General features: G+C 36.6%; 1 protein-coding gene across 9 annotated transcripts in view; it reads right to left on the reverse strand.

The window, feature by feature from the left end:
* ASCC1 (activating signal cointegrator 1 complex subunit 1) overlaps positions 1–17,545 on the reverse strand; it is a 147,117-nt gene that overhangs the window by 55,310 nt on the left and 74,262 nt on the right. For all 9 annotated transcript variants that reach the window (XM_037804236.1, XM_037804241.1, XM_037804240.1 and 6 more), the window contains exons 6-7: positions 16,650–16,786; positions 5,258–5,377 (exon numbers count right to left, since the gene is read on the reverse strand). In XM_037804236.1, the coding sequence (XP_037660164.1) occupies positions 5,258–5,377; positions 16,650–16,786 (257 nt within the window). The remainder of the gene's footprint in view (positions 1–5,257; positions 5,378–16,649; positions 16,787–17,545) is intronic.

The following is a 17,545-nucleotide window of genomic DNA, read 5'->3' on the forward strand; positions in this document are numbered from 1 at the left end:
CAGCCACTGGATTATTGTCTTTTGTCTCAGAGCTCTCTTGGTTCTTCTCTTGTCGTGACCTGCCCAAATTGCAAGTCTTTGAGACTTTCTGTATTGGGCTTCTTAGAGTAATTGTTTTAGAAACAGAAAAAAAAAAGGTTAAAAAAAAAAAAAAAAAGCCCTCCTCACAGATCTAATGGGTTATTGAAATGCTAAGAAGCAATTAGGGCCATTAAGGAAAGATCCAGGGGGCAGAGAGATCAGTTTTTCTTTGGGATTTGCATATGAGCCTCAGGGCCTGAGCTTTGCCCTTCCCCTTTCTATGTTCACCAGAACTCCAAAAAGCCTCTGCTTTTATTTTGGAGTTTTTCTTTGCTGTTTTTTGCTATGCCTGTCTCCTCTCTGCTGGGCTGGCTGCTCTCAGATTCTCTGGTGTCTGGTCTCAGTCTACCTATGGTTGGAGTCTGGATCAGTAGAATGAGTTTCCGATAAGGGCTGCCACTGCAGTTCTCTTCTCCTTCCCAGCGCTGACGGCCCCTCCTCCCACGGGACTGAGCCTGGCAGGGAGGGGCGCGGGTCCCCTGGCTGCAAAAACTTACAGATTTCACTGATCTCAGCAGTTCAACGTGTTCATGAGTGTTGTATGAAGTATGCCCAAAGTCAGATTGCTCTGTGGTGTCCAGTCCACGCAGTTCCTGGCTTTCTACCTACTTTCCTGGAGGAGTAACTAAAACATACAGCTCACCAATCCGCCACCTTGCCCCGCCTCTGTTGTATGTTTTTTTAATCCTTTTTTTTTCTTTTTTTGATATAGTTGATTTAAAAAAAAAATGAAAAAAATATGCAGAGCCCCCTTGAGGAGCTGGTGGAGAATGCAGGGGTATTGGGCTTCCCCACCTTGATGGTTGCTGACATGCTCACAGACATAGGGGCTGGTGGTCTGATGGGTTGAGCTGTCTACCACAGGACTTGCCCTTGGGAAGACTGTTGCTGGAAAGGAGAGGCTAGGCCTGCCTATAATTGTGCCTAAGAGCCTCCTCCCGAATGCCTCTTTGTTGCTCAGATGTGGCCCTCTCTCTCTAGCTAAGCCAACTTGAAAGGTGAAATCACTGCCCTCCCCTCTACGTAGGATCTGACACCCAGGGGAATGAATCTTCCCAGCAACGTGGAATATGACTCCCAGAGAGGAATGTAGACCTGGCATCGTGGGATGGAAAACATCTTCTTGACCAAAAGGGGGATGTGAATGGAAATGAAATAAGCTTCAGTGGCAGGGAGATTCCAAAAGGAGCCGAGAGGTCACTCTGGTGGGCACTCCTATGCACAATACAGACAACCCTTTTTAGGTTCTAGTGAATTGGAGTAGCTAGCAGTAAATACCTGAAACTGTCAAACTACAACCCAGAACCCATGAATCTTGAAGACGATTGTATAAAAATGTAGCTTATGAGGCGTGACAATGGGATTGGGAAAGCCATATGGACCACACTTCCCTTTGTCTAGTTTATGGATGGATGAGTAGAAAAATGGGGGAAGGAAACAAACAAACAAACAAATAAACAAAAGGCACCCAGTGTTCTTTTTTACTTTGTTTTTTTTCACTTTAATTATTATTCTTGTTATTTTTGTGTGTGTGGTAATGAAGGTATCAGGGATTGATTTCGGTGATGAATACACAACTATCTGGTGGTACTGTTAACAACTGAATGTACGCTTTGTTTTGTATGACTGCATGGTATGTGAATACATCTCAATAAAATGAATTTTAAAGAAAAAGTGAGTGTGCCCCCAAAATTGAAAACAAGTGCTCAAACAAAAACTTATACACAAATGTTCACAGCAGCACTATTCACAATACTCAACAGCAGCAACAACCTAAATGTCCATCCACTGATGAACAGATAAATAAAATGTGGTATATTTATACAATGCAATAGTCATCATAAAAAACTACTGATACATGCTATATCATGGATAAACCTTGAAAACCAGAATAGGTAAATCCAGAGACAATAAATTTGTGTTGCCAGGGGCTGGGCAGAGAGAGGGAAATAGGAATGACTGCTTAATGGGTACAGGATTTCCTTAAGGAGTGATGAAAATGTTCTGGAGCTAGGTAGGGGTGATGATTGCACAACCACTTAATTGTACACTTCAAAATGGCAAATTTTACATCATATGAATTTTGCCATGTAAAAAAAAGTGGGTCGGGATTTTCCATTTTATTCCAGGAGTAAGAATTGAAGCATATCTATCCTACTCAACAAAGAGTACACACACTGAAAGCCCTCTTTATTGTGGCCTAAGGATTCAGAGTATGGCTTTTCCACCTATTGACTCCTTGACCAAGTTACTCAAGCTCTGTGAATCTCTATAAAATGGGCATAAGAGTATCATTCTTATACGAATGCAGTGGAGATGAAATGGAGATAATACATACTAAGCCCAATGCCAGGCAGGAGGAAGTACTCATCAAGTTAGTTACAATTTCCCTGAAAACTATGCAATTCTTAAAAGTTAACACTAAAACCTTACTTAGATCAGTAGTTCTCACAATGTGGTCAGTGGACATCTGGACGTCCCCAAGACTTTTAGGAGATCCACAAGGTCAAAACCATTTTATAATAGCTATATGACATCATTTGCCTTTTTTCACCATGATGACATTTGCAATGATGGTGTAAAAGCAATGGTAGGTAACCTCCCTCCTACATGGGACATGACTCCCAGGAATGTGAATCCCCCAGCAATGCGGGAAATGACTCCAGGGGATGAGCCTGGACCCAGCACTGCGGGATTGAGAAAATCTTCTTGACTAAAAGGGAGAAGAGAGATGAAACAAAGTAAGGACATAGTGGCTGAGAGATTTCAAAAGGAGTGGAGAGGTCACTCTGGAGAGCATTTTTATGCACTAAATAGATGTTCCTTTTTAGTTTTCAATGTGTTGGAATGGCTAGAGGGAAATACCTAAAGCTGTCGAACTGCAATCCGGTGACCCTGATTCTTGAAGATGATTGTATAACTATGTACATTGCACAGTGTGGCTGTGTTGATTGTGAAAACTTGTGGCTCACAATCCCTTTATCCAGTGTATGGACAAATGAGTGGAAAATGGGGACAAAAATGCAATAAAGAATAGAGTGGGACGGAGGGGATGTAAAGTTCTGGGTGTTCTTTTTTGCTTTTATTTTTATTTTGGAGTAAGGAAAAGGTTCAAAACTTGATTCTAGTGATGAACACTCAACTGTATAAAGGTGCTGTGAATAACTGTACACTGCGGATGACTGTAGCGTGTGAATATATCTCAATAAAACTGTATTAAAAAAAGTAAATGAACAATGGAGGGAGGAGGGGAATGGGATGTTTTGAATGTTGTTTTTTATTTTAATTTTAATCTTATTTTTTGGAGTAATGAAAATGTTCAAAGATTGTGGTGATGAATGCACAACTATATGACGATACTGTGAACAACTGATTGTATACTTTGGAGGATTGTATGTTGTATGAATATATCTCAACAAAATTGCATTAAAAAAAAAAAGCAATGGTAGGTAAAACTGCTGGCACCTTAGCATAAATTAAGATAGGCATCAAACTGTACCCTGCTTTTCCAGCTACACATCTGTGTGAGGCCAGATTTTCTTAAATACCTTAATCAAAACAACATATTGCAAAAGATTGAATGCAGAAGCAAATATGAGAATCTAGCTGTCGTCTATTAAGCCAGACATCAGAAAGATTTACAAAAATGTAAAGCAATGCTTATCTTCTCACTAAATTTTTTTGGTATGGCAGATAGTTCTTTTTCATGAAAAATATTTTATATAAATAAGAAATTATTTTACTACTATTATTTTTTAATGAATTAAGAAATATTAAATTTCTGACTTAATTTCTAATAAGGTAAATATTGATAAATATAACCCATGTAAACAAAAGCTCTTTGGGAGCCTCAATAATTTTTAAGAATGTAAAGGGATTCTGAGACTAAACAGTTTGGGAACTGCTATCTCAGATAATTCATTGTTTCTGTTCAAGAAGTTGAAAAATAATCCACCTATACACAGTAGTTCTAGAACATGTTGAAGGCATTTAGACAGTTATGACTTACAATACAAATGATCCATATTAGATATCAAGTTCTAGCCTGGTAGAAATGATTTAGGATATTCTAGTATATATGACCTCCTGTTAAACAACAACGTGCCCCTGGTTTTCACCTTTAGGTGCAGGCCAGGTTCTAGGTAAAAAAAAAAACTGGTCTACGAAAAATAAACACTGATGAGTTCTATACCATTTTTTTTCCCTGTCTCTAAAAATTCACTTCCAATTGAATTGACACACTCTCTGAGATAATCAATTCCAAACCTTGTAAGAAATACTTTAAGAAAGCAAATCAATTTGAGGGCCTGCCTGGAGACTCAGGTTTTCTCTAGAGGGTTTCTGGTTCAGTGTGAACTCTTCTATCCTGCCCCAAATGAAAAGACCACACAAAAACAAACTCCCAAATCAAGATGGGCTGCTGTGCTCACCAAAGGCCTTGAATCAACTAAAATATGGTTTATTAGCATCAGATGGCTCTGGATATCAAGGCTAGTTTCAGAAATAGACTGGGTTGCAGCCTGTAAATCCCTAGAATGGATCTAGATGTGGTATTAACAAAAATAAAAAATACTGTGCATTTTTTGATGTATGATTTTGATGATCTTAATATGTGCCAAGCACTGTTATAAGCATTTTATGCAGCTTAATTTAATCCTAATAATCCTATTAAGCTGGTACAGTTTTCACCCCCATTTCATCCTAGTAGTCACCAGATCTGCATTGTATCACTTTTGAAACTACTAAAATACCACCCAACCTGCCTCTTATTACCCTGGAAAACATGAAGGAAACACTAGGTTCTGTGAAATGTAGAAACTGAGAGTTTGAAGTGTGAGTGAAGAAACTTTTCTAGAGGTTATAGCTTGATATGTTTGACTCCAGTGTCCTTCTTGATATTTCAGAGAAAACAGACATAGGGTGTGACTTTTCCTCGCTACCAACATTCACCATCCAAGGAGCTCAACAGTTATCACACTGAGTCTGATGGTTTTTCCTAAAACCAATTCCTCTTTCAAGATATTAGCTTACTGTTTAAAAGAAAGAAAGAAAGAAAATAAGAAAGAATTGAAACATACTTTCCAATAAGATCCCAAAGAAAAGAAACCTAACTGAAGTTTCAGGGATGCTTTTGGGTACCACTCAATGGAAACAAAGCAGCATTCCAGAAACACACCTGTTAGAACCGTCCTTCATGTGGACTTTGGCGTAAAGAACATCCACCATGCCAGGATCATCATTCATGTATTCTATCCCCACCATCTCTGCTTCCAGAGGTTTGCCCCCAGTAATGTCACTGGAAAAGAAAAAAAAAGTTAGATTTTTATGATTGTTTAAGCTAAAGGGGCTGTTATATTTTTGAAACATACTTAATATACATAGTCAAATACTATAAAGGTGAAGGTTTTTTTAAACTAACATTATCTGATTGTCCTTCTAAATGTAAAAATTGATATTCAATTCAACCTAGAAAACACAAGAAAATATTTCCAAAGTCACACTATATTTCTCAGAATACTAGTTTATTAGCAATCCCTAACAGAAAAAGCCCAGAGATGCTGGTTCTGATTGACAAACACAATTACTGTGTTGGCTCATCTGTCAGGTCTTTATTTTTATAAGTTGCAAACAGCAATTCATTCATCTACCAATGGTGGAGGTATAAATTGGTATCACATTTTAAGAGCAATTTAATTTAAAGTTAATTTTTATAAAAAGCCTTCAAGAATAAAAACCTTTTGCTCAAACAATTCCATTTCTAGGAGCTCATCCTAAGGAAGTAATTATGACTTCAGCTATATAACCAAGTAGTTGCTGATGGTAAATTCTTTACAGAATTCCAAATAATATATGCAGAAGGAATGACAGAATTAGAATATCACCACTTTGCAACTCCTAATGAAATAATGGATTTGGGCAATGGGGGAAAACATGTAGGAAACACTATAAAGGGGAGCTCTATTAACAATCAATCAGGCTGACCATACCTGAACCCACTCAAAAAGCTTAACATCACAAAAAAAGAAGACAACGAGACAATACGTCCTACTGATATGAATCAACAGGAAGTACACAGAAACAATAAAGTGGTCTTGTTCAGAAGCCAAACTTGAATGAGACTGAGCTTCTAGATCTAAGATGATACAGACAAATCAAGCATGTAGGAAATCTTATGTGGCAAATGAGCTGGTTCCTTCAAAAATTAAATGGTAAAGGAGGAGGGGGAAGGGAGGCTTATTAAAGATTAAAAGAGATTTAAGAGACATGTCAAAATCTGCAACATGTAGACTAATTTGGATCCTGATTCAACAAACCAATGTTAGAAAGACATTTATGAAAACGCATAAATGACATCATTGAGACAACTGACAAAATCAGAATACGGACTGTAAAGTGGATTAAAGTATTGCACTGATCTAGCCATACAATTGAATATTATTCAGCAATAAAAAGAAATGAAGTACTCACACATGCTACAACATGGATGAACCCTGAAAGCATACTAAGTGAAAGAAGCCAGACACAAAGGGACCACATATGGGATGGTTCCCTTAACGTGAAACGACCAGAATAGGCAAATCCACACAGACAGAAAACAGATCAGTGGTTGCCACTAATGGAAATGTTGGAGGAAAATGGGGAGTGACTGCTAATGGGTACAAGAATTTCTTTTCGGTGTGATGAAAATGTTCTAAAATTGATGGGGGGATGGTTGTGAAACTCTGCAAATATACTAAAAACCATACCTTAGTACTTTAAACAGTTAAATTGTATGATGTGAATTATATTTCAATAAAAAATAAAATAATTATATCTCAATAAAAAGCTATTATTATTTAAAAAAAAAAAAAGATGATCAGTTGAAGATGGAAGGGACCATGAACCAAACAATGCAGATGGCTTCTAGAAGCTGGGAAAGACAAGGAAATGGAGTCTTCCCGAGAGCCTCCAGAAGGAACACAGTCCTGCTAACACCTTGCTTTTAGCCCAGTGAGACATATGTTGGACTTCTGACCTCTAAAACTGTAATATAATAAATTTGTGCTATTTTAAATCAAACATACACTCAAAAACAGTATTGCATTGCTATTAAATTTCTTGAGACTATCCTAGTTCCTTGGAAATGCATGTAAGGCATTAAGAGGTAAAGGAACAAATGTTTGTAGCCTCATCTCAAATCTTTAATCATCATCATCATCATCATCATCATCATCATAATGGTATGAGTGTGCGTGAAACAGAATGATAAAAAACAAATGTGACAAGATAATAAAAATTTTTAAGTCTGAGTAAAGAATATATAGAAATTCCCTGTACTACTCTCGTAACGTTTTGGAAATTTGAAACAGTTTCAAAATTAAAAACAAACATATAAACCCCACCCCAAATGAGACACTCAGGGACTCTGTCCTCCCACAGAAGCTTCAATAACCAGCAAAAACTAGCAGAAACATCTTTCTTAATGCTCCAGAAAACAGTTAAAGGACTGCAATAACAGGGCAAGTGCTGAATCAGAAATAAGGCTACTTAAAGGCAGTTGGATCTTGTGGCACCCTGGAAGGCAGCCACTTCTTTCCCACTCCTAACTGGCTCAGCCTGGAGCCAGCCCATGCTCCCAGTGTGCATCCCCAGTTCTGGTTCCAGAGGGAGCAGAGTAACCCTTCTTGCATATACTGGGAGCATGTGTGCCTGGTCCAATCTGTCCAGTGGTGGCTTGAGGGACTCGCTGTCCCAGAACTTGCCCTGTATGTGGAAGGCAGCTCGCTGAGCTCTCCTACAGAATGCTGGGGGAGAGCAGCCAAGAGGCTGCCTGGAGGAAGGGATTGCTGACTGTAGGATTCACAAGGCAGTGCCGAGAACCATGAAGAAACTGTTTCCTAGAGAAAAGGGGACATTCTTTTCCTTGTAAATGGAATTCCCAGGGCCACATGTGCATGCCAAAGACAAGCTGCATGAGTAGAAAGGATCAGAACAGCCTTACTCTTTGGTCGTCAGCTGTTCTCTAAACCCACTGTATGGCTAAGTCCTAAAGGAGAGCACTCCCACGGGTCAATCTGCAAAAACTAGGAAGAGTGTTTTCTTTTTCCTTCTTTTTTTTTTTTTTGTTAGCTCCTGGCATTCAAGAAAATTCTGTTGCAACACTAGCTGGATATAAGCTTAAGGAACAAATGCTTAAGAGTCTAAATTCCAGCAATAATAAATTAAAACATGAAAATGTTCAGATTTCAACAAAAGATTACAAAACTTTCAAAGATACAGGATGTGACAGACCAGGCAAAGGAGAAAATTAAAGCAGCAGAAACCATCAATGACAAAGCCTATATATATATATATATATGTATGTATATGTATATGTAGATGTATATATCTCCTAAATGTGCTCAAAGAGCTAAAGGAACACATGGACAAAGAACTACAGGAAATCAGGAAAATGACAAATGAGCACAAAGAAAATATCAATAGAGAAATGGAAATTATGAAAAGGAACCAAACAGAGCTAAAAAAAAATCAATATTCCCTAGAGAGCTTCAACAGCAGATTGGAGCTAGAAGAAAACAGGATCAGTGAACTTGAAGATAAGACAACTGAAATAATCCTGTCTGATGAGCAGAAAGAAGAAAGAATGGAGAAAAGTGAACAGAACCTGAGGAACCTGTGGGACACTATCAAGCATACGAACATACACATTGTAAGAGTCCCAGAAGGAGTAAGAAAGAAAGGGACAGAGAGAATATTCAAAGAAATAACACCTGAAAACTTGCCAAATACAGCAAAAAAATTGAATACACACATCCAAGGTCTCAACAAACTTCAAACAGGATAAACCCAAACAGACCCACACCATATTATAATCAAACTGAAGATGCTAAAGATAAAGAGAGAATTCTGAAAGCCATAAGAGAGAAGCAATGTGTCAAACATATAGGAGCCTCAATAAAATTAAGTGCCAATTTCTCATCAGAAATCATGGAGACAAGATGGCAGTGGAATGACATATTTAAAGTGCTGAAAGCAAAAGATGTCAACCAAGAATTGTATATCTGACAAAACTGTCTTTCAAAAATGAAGGAGAAATTAAAACACTCCTAGATAAACAAAGGCTGAAGGAATTCATCACCACAAGATCGGCCCTACAAGAGATGCTAAAGAGAGTTCTGCAGGTTGAAAGGAAAGGACACTAGACAATCTTTAGATAATGCAACAGATTGAAGCTACATGAAGAAATAATGATTTCCAGTAAGGTAATAATGTAGGTAAACATAAATACAGTACAATTTTATTTTTGGTTTGTAAATCCACTTTATACTTCCTACAAGACCTAAAAGGCAAACGCATAAATCATAAGGATAAATTAGTGGTTTGGGATTCAAAATGTATAAACACACAATCTGTGGCAATAGCTACATAAAGGTGGGGGGGACAGAGAGTTTGTGTATACCATTGAAGCCAAGTTGGCATCTAAGCAAATAACAATGTTACGGATCTAGGATGTTAAATTTAAGCCCCATGGTACCTACAAAGAAAATTCTGGAGAATATGCAAGCTCATAGAGACATAAATTAGAGTACAGGCTGCTTTAATGGGGGGAATGGGGAGTTATTGCATAATGGGTGTAGGGAAATGGTAAAGTTTTATTAATGGAAGGTGGTAAGGGCACCATAATATTGTGACTGAGATTAATCCCACTGAATGGTATGCTTGAGAATGGTTGAGAGACAAAGTTTTTTTTTTTTTTTTAACATTTTTTATTGTAAAATATATATACAGAAATGTGATGAATTTCAAAATACAGTTTAGCAGGTAGTTACAAATTTCAAAGTATAGTATGGGCTACAGTTCTACAATTTCAGGTATTTCCTTCTGGCTATTCTAATATACCAGACACTAAAAAGAAATATCTATATAATGATTCAGTAGTCGTCATTTTGTTAAATCCTAACTTCTCTGTTACAACTCCTCCCTCTCATTTGATCATTTTCTCAGTCTTCAGGGATATCTGGGAGAGACTGGTACCTCTAAGTTTCAGGGCTTATCTGGCACTGGAACAATCTGGAGGTTTTAAGTCTCTGGAAAATGAATATAATAAGTAAAACTTTTTTTTAGAGTTTTAGATACAGCTCTGGGTTTTCTTTAAGGTTTTCAGGAATGCTGTTGGTTGAGGCTTGAAATACTGTGGCAATTTGTAATATCTGGTTGAAGCTTGCATAAGAATAACCTCCAGAATGACCTTTCAACTTGAGATAGAAAGTATATGTTAAATATATATATATTCACAATTTAAAAAATAAAGGAGAAAGCAACTAAAGGGACAATAACAATTACATATGTGAGCCTGGACTGTGGATCTAATAAGGGAGAAGGAAAAGCTCTAAAGGACATTGTTGGGATATATGAAAAAATTGGGATACAGACTAAGCTTTAAATCAATTTTTAATTTCTTGAACGTGGTTAACTGCATTTAAGATGGTTACATAAGTGAACATCCTTGTTCTTAGGGAATGTATATGGTAGTATTAGGTGCTCAAGGAGCATGATACATACAACCTACACTCAAGTGTTCAGAAAATGGATTGACAGAGAGATGGAGAGATTGATAGATAGGGATATAGAATGATATGGCAAATGTGGCAAAATGTTAAAATTGGTACATCTGGGTATCTGGGGGATAGCAGTATGTTGAGTTCTCTGTAGATTTTGCATTATTTTTGTAACTGTCCTGAAAGTTTGAAAGTATTTCAAATTTTAAGAAGTAAAAACAACAACACAAACATGAAAGTCACTGAAAATTATTTATGAGACAAACAGAAATTTGAACACTAATTGGATAGGAGATGATATTAAGGAATTAGTGCTACTTTTTAGAGGTATGATAATAGTTTTATTTTAAAAATAAGAGAAAGAGACTCCTTTATTTTGTAAAGACACACACTAGATAAATGAAGTATTTTCAAATGGAATTGTTCTATATTTGGGATTTAATTTAAAATAATCTTTCAAACAGAACAAACGTAGGAGTAGAGATGAACAAGACTGGCTTAATGAGGTGGGTTCATTACATTATTCTTTATTCTTCGCTGTATGTTTGAAATATCCCATAATAAAAATTTTTAAATATTAAACAATACCATCAACAAAATTTTCAAATAAGAGTTTAGCTACAGAGTCACTGTAGTTCTTTTAAATATTAACAACAACAACAACAACAAAAAACCAACAATAGGGGAACCGGTGTGAAGTATGGTTTATTCATATGACATAAAATTATAGAACCCTAAAAGGCAAAAGCATAAAATATAAGCATAAATCAGTGGTTCTGAATTCATAAAAATGTAGACGTAAATTTGCTGACACAGAAAAATGTTCACAATATGTTGAGTGACAAAAGCAAGTGCTAAAATTGTATGTGGAGGGTAATCCCATTTTTGTTTATGTACAAATATATATCTATATATACACATCTAAGAATTTATCCCCAGATGTACTCACACCCATGAGAAATCATTTCTGCACAGGGTTTTAACTGAGGCATTATTTGGAGCTGCAAAAGATTGGCAACAGACTAAATGGCCAATAACATGGAACCAATTTAAAAAATCAGAATACTGTGTGCAACAAATAATCCCAACATGAGATGGAGGAAGCTTTTTAGGTACTGATATAGAATGATAAAACTTTTAAGTTTAAAAAAAAATGGAGCATAACAATGTGCATGCTATGCTACTATTTGGCAAAAGATGGGAGGAAGAAAAAAATTTATATATATATATTTGCTTGTACATACAATCTCCAGAACGAAACAAAAAAACTGGTAATATGTATTTACTCTATAGAGGACAGCAGGGGGTGGTGAGACAGCAGCGGGAAGAAAACTCTTCACTGCGTATCCTTCATATCTTTAAAGTTTTGAACTATGTAAATAAACTATCCATTTAAAAATTAAAATTAAAAATACATATATGCAAAAAAGGCTAAACACAAAGGTATATATACTGAATGATTCTACGTATATGATGTTAGAGAACAGGCAAAACTAATCTATGGTAATAGGAATGAGAACAGAACAGTAGCTGCTCCTGGGAGAAATGAATTCACTGGCAAAGGGCGTGAGGGAGCTTTATGGGGTGATGGCAATGTTCTACCTCTTGATCTGGGTGAGATTACAGATGGATATATACATTTGTCAAAACTCATCAACTATACTTAAGATCTGTGTGTTTTACTGTAAGAAATTACGGCTCAAAGAAAAAAAAATATGCTTGTAAAAAAAAGTCTGATAGTATCTACTCCAAAAAGTTAACGGCAATTATCAAGTGGTAGGATTACAAGTGATATTCTATTTTTATTTATCTGCAATTTTTGTTTTTTCTAAAATTAACATGTATTACTTTTATGTTAAGTGAAACCGCACCATCCTGCTTTCTTCCAGACCCCTTAAACAGACTTGTACTTCAACCAGAAAAGGCCTGTTATGCCAAGGTGAAACCCAACTCAAAATCAGCTCACCACACACAGCCTTTGAGGGAAGGGCTCTTTGAGGGAAGGGTATATTCCTATACCCCCAGCACATGGCACAATGCCTCATATGTAACAGGTGCTCAATAAACCTCTGGTAAATACTGAAGAGATTTTCTACTATGAAGGGAAAAACTGTTCTGGACAATTTTGAGAAGAATGTTGTCATACTCCCATATTGTCATTGAATAAAATGTGGTACTTGCTTAAAGACCCAAGGATTTCAGGATCCATCAAAATATAATTTCATAAACAATATGATGTTGAACCCAGGCCACTGGGAGCCTCTTTGTTGCCTAGGACTCCTAATGGTAAAGATGCCCTTCAAACGTCTAGGCTTTGAATGTCTCTTCTACATAGTATTGCACAAGACTTATTTTTCTCATTAAGAAACTCAATATACTTAACTATTTTAAACATACTTGACTGAGAAAAAATATGGCCCTGGTCATTAGTATACTTGTAGCCACCTTTAATAAGAAGTGGGACATTCCAGAACACAAGCCAAGTTCTAAACTTCGTTATCTGACGTTTGTAGCTTCAGCCAACAAAACAGTGTATCTCCATTCCAAGTACTAGCCAAATAATTCAAAATGAAGATTGCTATTCAGTCCTATCAAAGCGCAGTCAAGATAACTTATTTGGTACATGCATTTGCCTACGTTTTTGAAGCTCTAAGCCTGCATAGTTAGATAGCTAGAAAGCTCTATTGGTTTAGTTTCCCATTAAATTGTTTTTACTGGATTATAATTTAATGTTATACCCCCAACTTCTGGGGATCAATACAAGAAAGAGCCACACAAACAATGTTTTTTTAATCTTCTGCAAAATCAAAATTCGTGTTAAAGAGACTGCTTACCATCATTCTGTGTTCTTTATGCTAAGGTTTGCATGACAAATTTTTCTTGGATTGAAAACCAGAAAAGGTCTCCTAAAAAATTGTTACGGTCCTTTTTATAAGATAAGAACTATAATACACCAGGGTGCTTCTTTTTGGAATTTAATTCAGGTATACTGCCAGAAAACACTAAATTTTAATGCTTGAGTACAATTATTACCTATCTTGGTTTTCAGGTAGAATTTTTTCCCTATTCCATCCATATGGTTTCTGATTGTACTGACTAGTATTTCTTATATATATATGTCCTCACCACAAACTACCTCAAATCCTTTAAATTAGGTAGGGTACTATGCTGGTTTGAATCTGTTATGTACCCCAGGAAAGACCATGTTCTTTTAATCCATTCTTGTGGGGGCAGACCTCTTGTGGGTGGGACCTTTTGGTTAGGCTATTCAATTGAGATGTGACCCAGCCTACTAAAGGTGGGTCTTAATCCTTTACTGGAATCCTTTGTGAAAAGGATAAAAAGACAGTAAAAGCCCAGAGAGCTGAGAGAGAAATTTCCCTAGGAGAAATAAGCAAGGACCCACAGGAGTTGAGGGAGAGAGCCACTGAGAGAAGGACCAGCAGACAACACCATGTGCCTTCCCATATGACAGGGAAAACCCAGATGCCAGCAGCCTTTCCTCAGAAAAGGTATCTTCCTACTGATGCCTTGATTTGGACATTTTCATGGCTTTAGAACTGTAAATTTATAATCTAATAACTCCTCATTGAAAAAGCCAACCCGTTTCTGGTATATTGCATTCTGGCAGCTTTAGCAAACTGAAACAGGTACCAGAACAAATAAAGGAAACAATAAAACAGGATCAGAAGCCTCCTTTTACAAGTAGAAACAGAAACTCTTTCAACCTACCCCTAGCATTTATCAAAAGGGACATTAAAGAGCAGGAGAGAAATCCAACAGTGTGCCGGATACATGCTCTCTGTCATGACAACTAAACTATTCCACCTGTGCTACCAGCAAGCAGACTTCCCAACTGAGGGAAACCTGAGACAGTAGTTAGAAATTAATATATGTCAATGGGTATTTTTCTCTCCTCTTCTCTCTTCTTTCTTGTCCCTTTTTAACTTCTTACTTGGTTTTAACTTAAACCTACTGGGAAAACTTTGGTACACGCAGGGTAAGACTGGAGCTAAAGGAGTGCCACAAATTTGTCAGGGTATATACTCAGAGCCATTACATTGCATTCCACATCTCACAAAGAAAAGTCACAAGGGACACATTTAGAGCTTCAGAGTTTACTAAACATTGTGAATAACTCATTTGAAATCTATTCAGCTATATGAGCCTTTAGCCTAAGAACTGAAATGAAAGTTCCTGTTTCTGGTCAGGTAACATCCTTTAAACTCAAAAACAAACCCAAAATTTAAAACACATATGCAACTGGCCATTTCTTTAAAATATCCATACCCACCAATGTTTTAGTTAGGGATTGATTTAGGTGATGAATGTACAACTATGTAATGGTACTGTGAACAATCAAATGTACGATTTGTTTTGTATGACTGCGTGATACGTGAATATATCTCAATAAAATGAAGATTAAAAAGAAATTCCACTATAATCATATTTATTTAAATGTACCACTTTAAAAATCCATCAAATCACTACAGCATGCTACGTACTGTTTTCTCCATTTTCAATGCTTTCTTATTTATTTTTACATTTGGGATCTTTACATCATAAAAGGTTGAGGTTAAAAATGCCATTAGTTACTGACATTCTAAGTATAACAAAGTGCACAGGCTAATATCAAAGAGCAAGAATAAGGAAGAAAAAAGTTAGATGGTTTTACTCAACAATGCATTTAATAGAAGTAACTTTTTAAAACAGTTTCTTCCTTTTAGGGAAACAATGTATTTCTAACCACTCCAAACAACCAATTCTAATTCTCATCTTATTCAATTGCAGATTAATTTTGCACTATATATTTTTAAAACAGGTGTGTGTGGCAGTGGGGAAAGGGAGAAGAGGATGGTTGGGGGCGGTTTGCTTTATTTGCTGGTTTCAAATCGCCCAGCTTTTTGAAAACAGCATCTTCAAAAGAATTTTTGCCTGCACTGCAGATTTTTGGCAGCGCAACTTTGTCCTATTTCAAAAGCTTGGCTGAATTTGAAAACTACAATTACTGTTTTCATCCTGTCATGTCAGAAATTCTTAGGAACCATTAAGGCTGTTCTTCATTCCCTATGCACACCAACCCTGACATGCTTAAAGGGCTCAGATGTGGCATTTAGTCACAAAAGGCACCAAGAGACATAAAAGGGAGCAACTCAGCTAAATCCTCACATAGCTCAGATAAAGCTGAAGTGATCAAAAGCATGTGGCCTGATTTTCATAAGGTAAAAAGAACAAATATTTCTTCAAACAAGTATTTTATCTGTCTTTAAATTTTTTCTTAGAATGATTATCCCATTGGCAGCCAAAAAAAATGCAACTGCTTTCAGTTTAGGTTAGCAAAAGGTGCTCTAGAAACAAGTTAAGGCATCAGAAATGATTCTTAAACCAGGTAAAATGGTTCTGCTTTGTACAGCAAAGCATAAAGTTTTATTCTGTGAAAAGAAAATTGCAAATATCAAATTATTTTGAATTTAGGTAAGACTGAGAGAAAACAGACGTGTCCATCACTGAGCAAAGAACAGGACAAAGAAGTGTTCTTTGCTGTTTGAGATTCAGAAAGGACAGACATACTGCAAACTCCATCAGCTTATGATTTTGCTCAAGAAAAATATCTAGTGTTGGAAACAAATTAATGGAAAAGAAGAAACGGCCCACAAATAAGTCATCATATTACAGTTTTACATACAAAGCCAGAAAAAAATTTTCACTCCCTTTACCCTCTTCTATCCAATGTAACCAGATAACCCATTTCTACAAGCTCATGTTAGAATAGTCCTGTTTTAAGAACAACATTTGTCTATTGGATTATTATAATTCAAGGTACAGTCTTCCCATAAAAAATTGTAAATCTATGCTTTAAATCCATTTTAAACCTTTCAGACCATGGTCCAATATTAAGTGTTACAGATGGGTGAGTCAGCAAAACCTTTTTCCCATGTCACCCAGCTCCCTGGTCCAAAAACAAGTCTGTTCCCAGAAAGAAGCCATTACAGGGTAAACCACCCTTCCCCATTCCTGTAGATTACTCACTCAATGAAATCCTCTTTACACTGCTTTAGCATCTCACATGTCTGCTGGATCTCTTCCTCACTCAGAAGCACCAACATCCCAATAGTTAGGTGAAGCTTTTTAGGATTCTGGAAAATGGTGCTATCGACCCCGCGATCCTGTTAACAATGGGAGAAAAATGAGAAACTCAACCCATATGAAAGTAAACAGTAAGCCAATAGAGTGGCATGCTCCCAACCCCCCAAAAAAGCCATGCAAATGTAGGTTCTAAGGATAACTTTTGTTCTTTACCACTCTGTTAGTTCCAGAGCAGCTGGGTTCATGAGCCTTCCCAGAAAATAATATATTCTTTATAAAACAACACAAGGCTGTTTCTACCTTAGTGGAGACTGCAGTGTCTTCAGGTAAAATAAATTAAAAATAAATTCTCAAAAGCAAAAAAGGAAATGAAAAGTGAATTTGGAGAGATATCCAGACACTGGATTTGCCACATCAGATAGGGTCATCCTTGTACTTTTTCATCATTCCTTGTACTTTAAAACCTTTGTAAATGGGAAGTGCAAAAAGTAAATAAACCTCATGAATCCCTATTCTTGAAAATTGAAATAAAATTTACATAACATAAAATTCACCATTTTTACAATTTTAAAGTGAAAATTCAGTAGTTTTTAGTATATTCACAACGTTGTGCAATCATCATCACAATCTAATTCCAGAAACCATGTACCTCTCAATCCTCCCACAAAAGAAACTACATACCTCTCAATTCTCCCCTCCCCTCCATATCCTGGGAACCATTAACCTTTCTGTTCCGTTCGGTTCTGGACATTTCATATGAATGGAATTATACAATACATGGCCTTTTGTGTCATTTAGCATAATGTTTTCAAGGTTCATCCATGTTGTAGCATGTTTCA

Source organism: Choloepus didactylus, chromosome 15 (genome assembly GCF_015220235.1).
Source record: "Choloepus didactylus isolate mChoDid1 chromosome 15, mChoDid1.pri, whole genome shotgun sequence".
NCBI classification, from domain to species: Eukaryota; Metazoa; Chordata; class Mammalia; order Pilosa; family Megalonychidae; genus Choloepus; species Choloepus didactylus.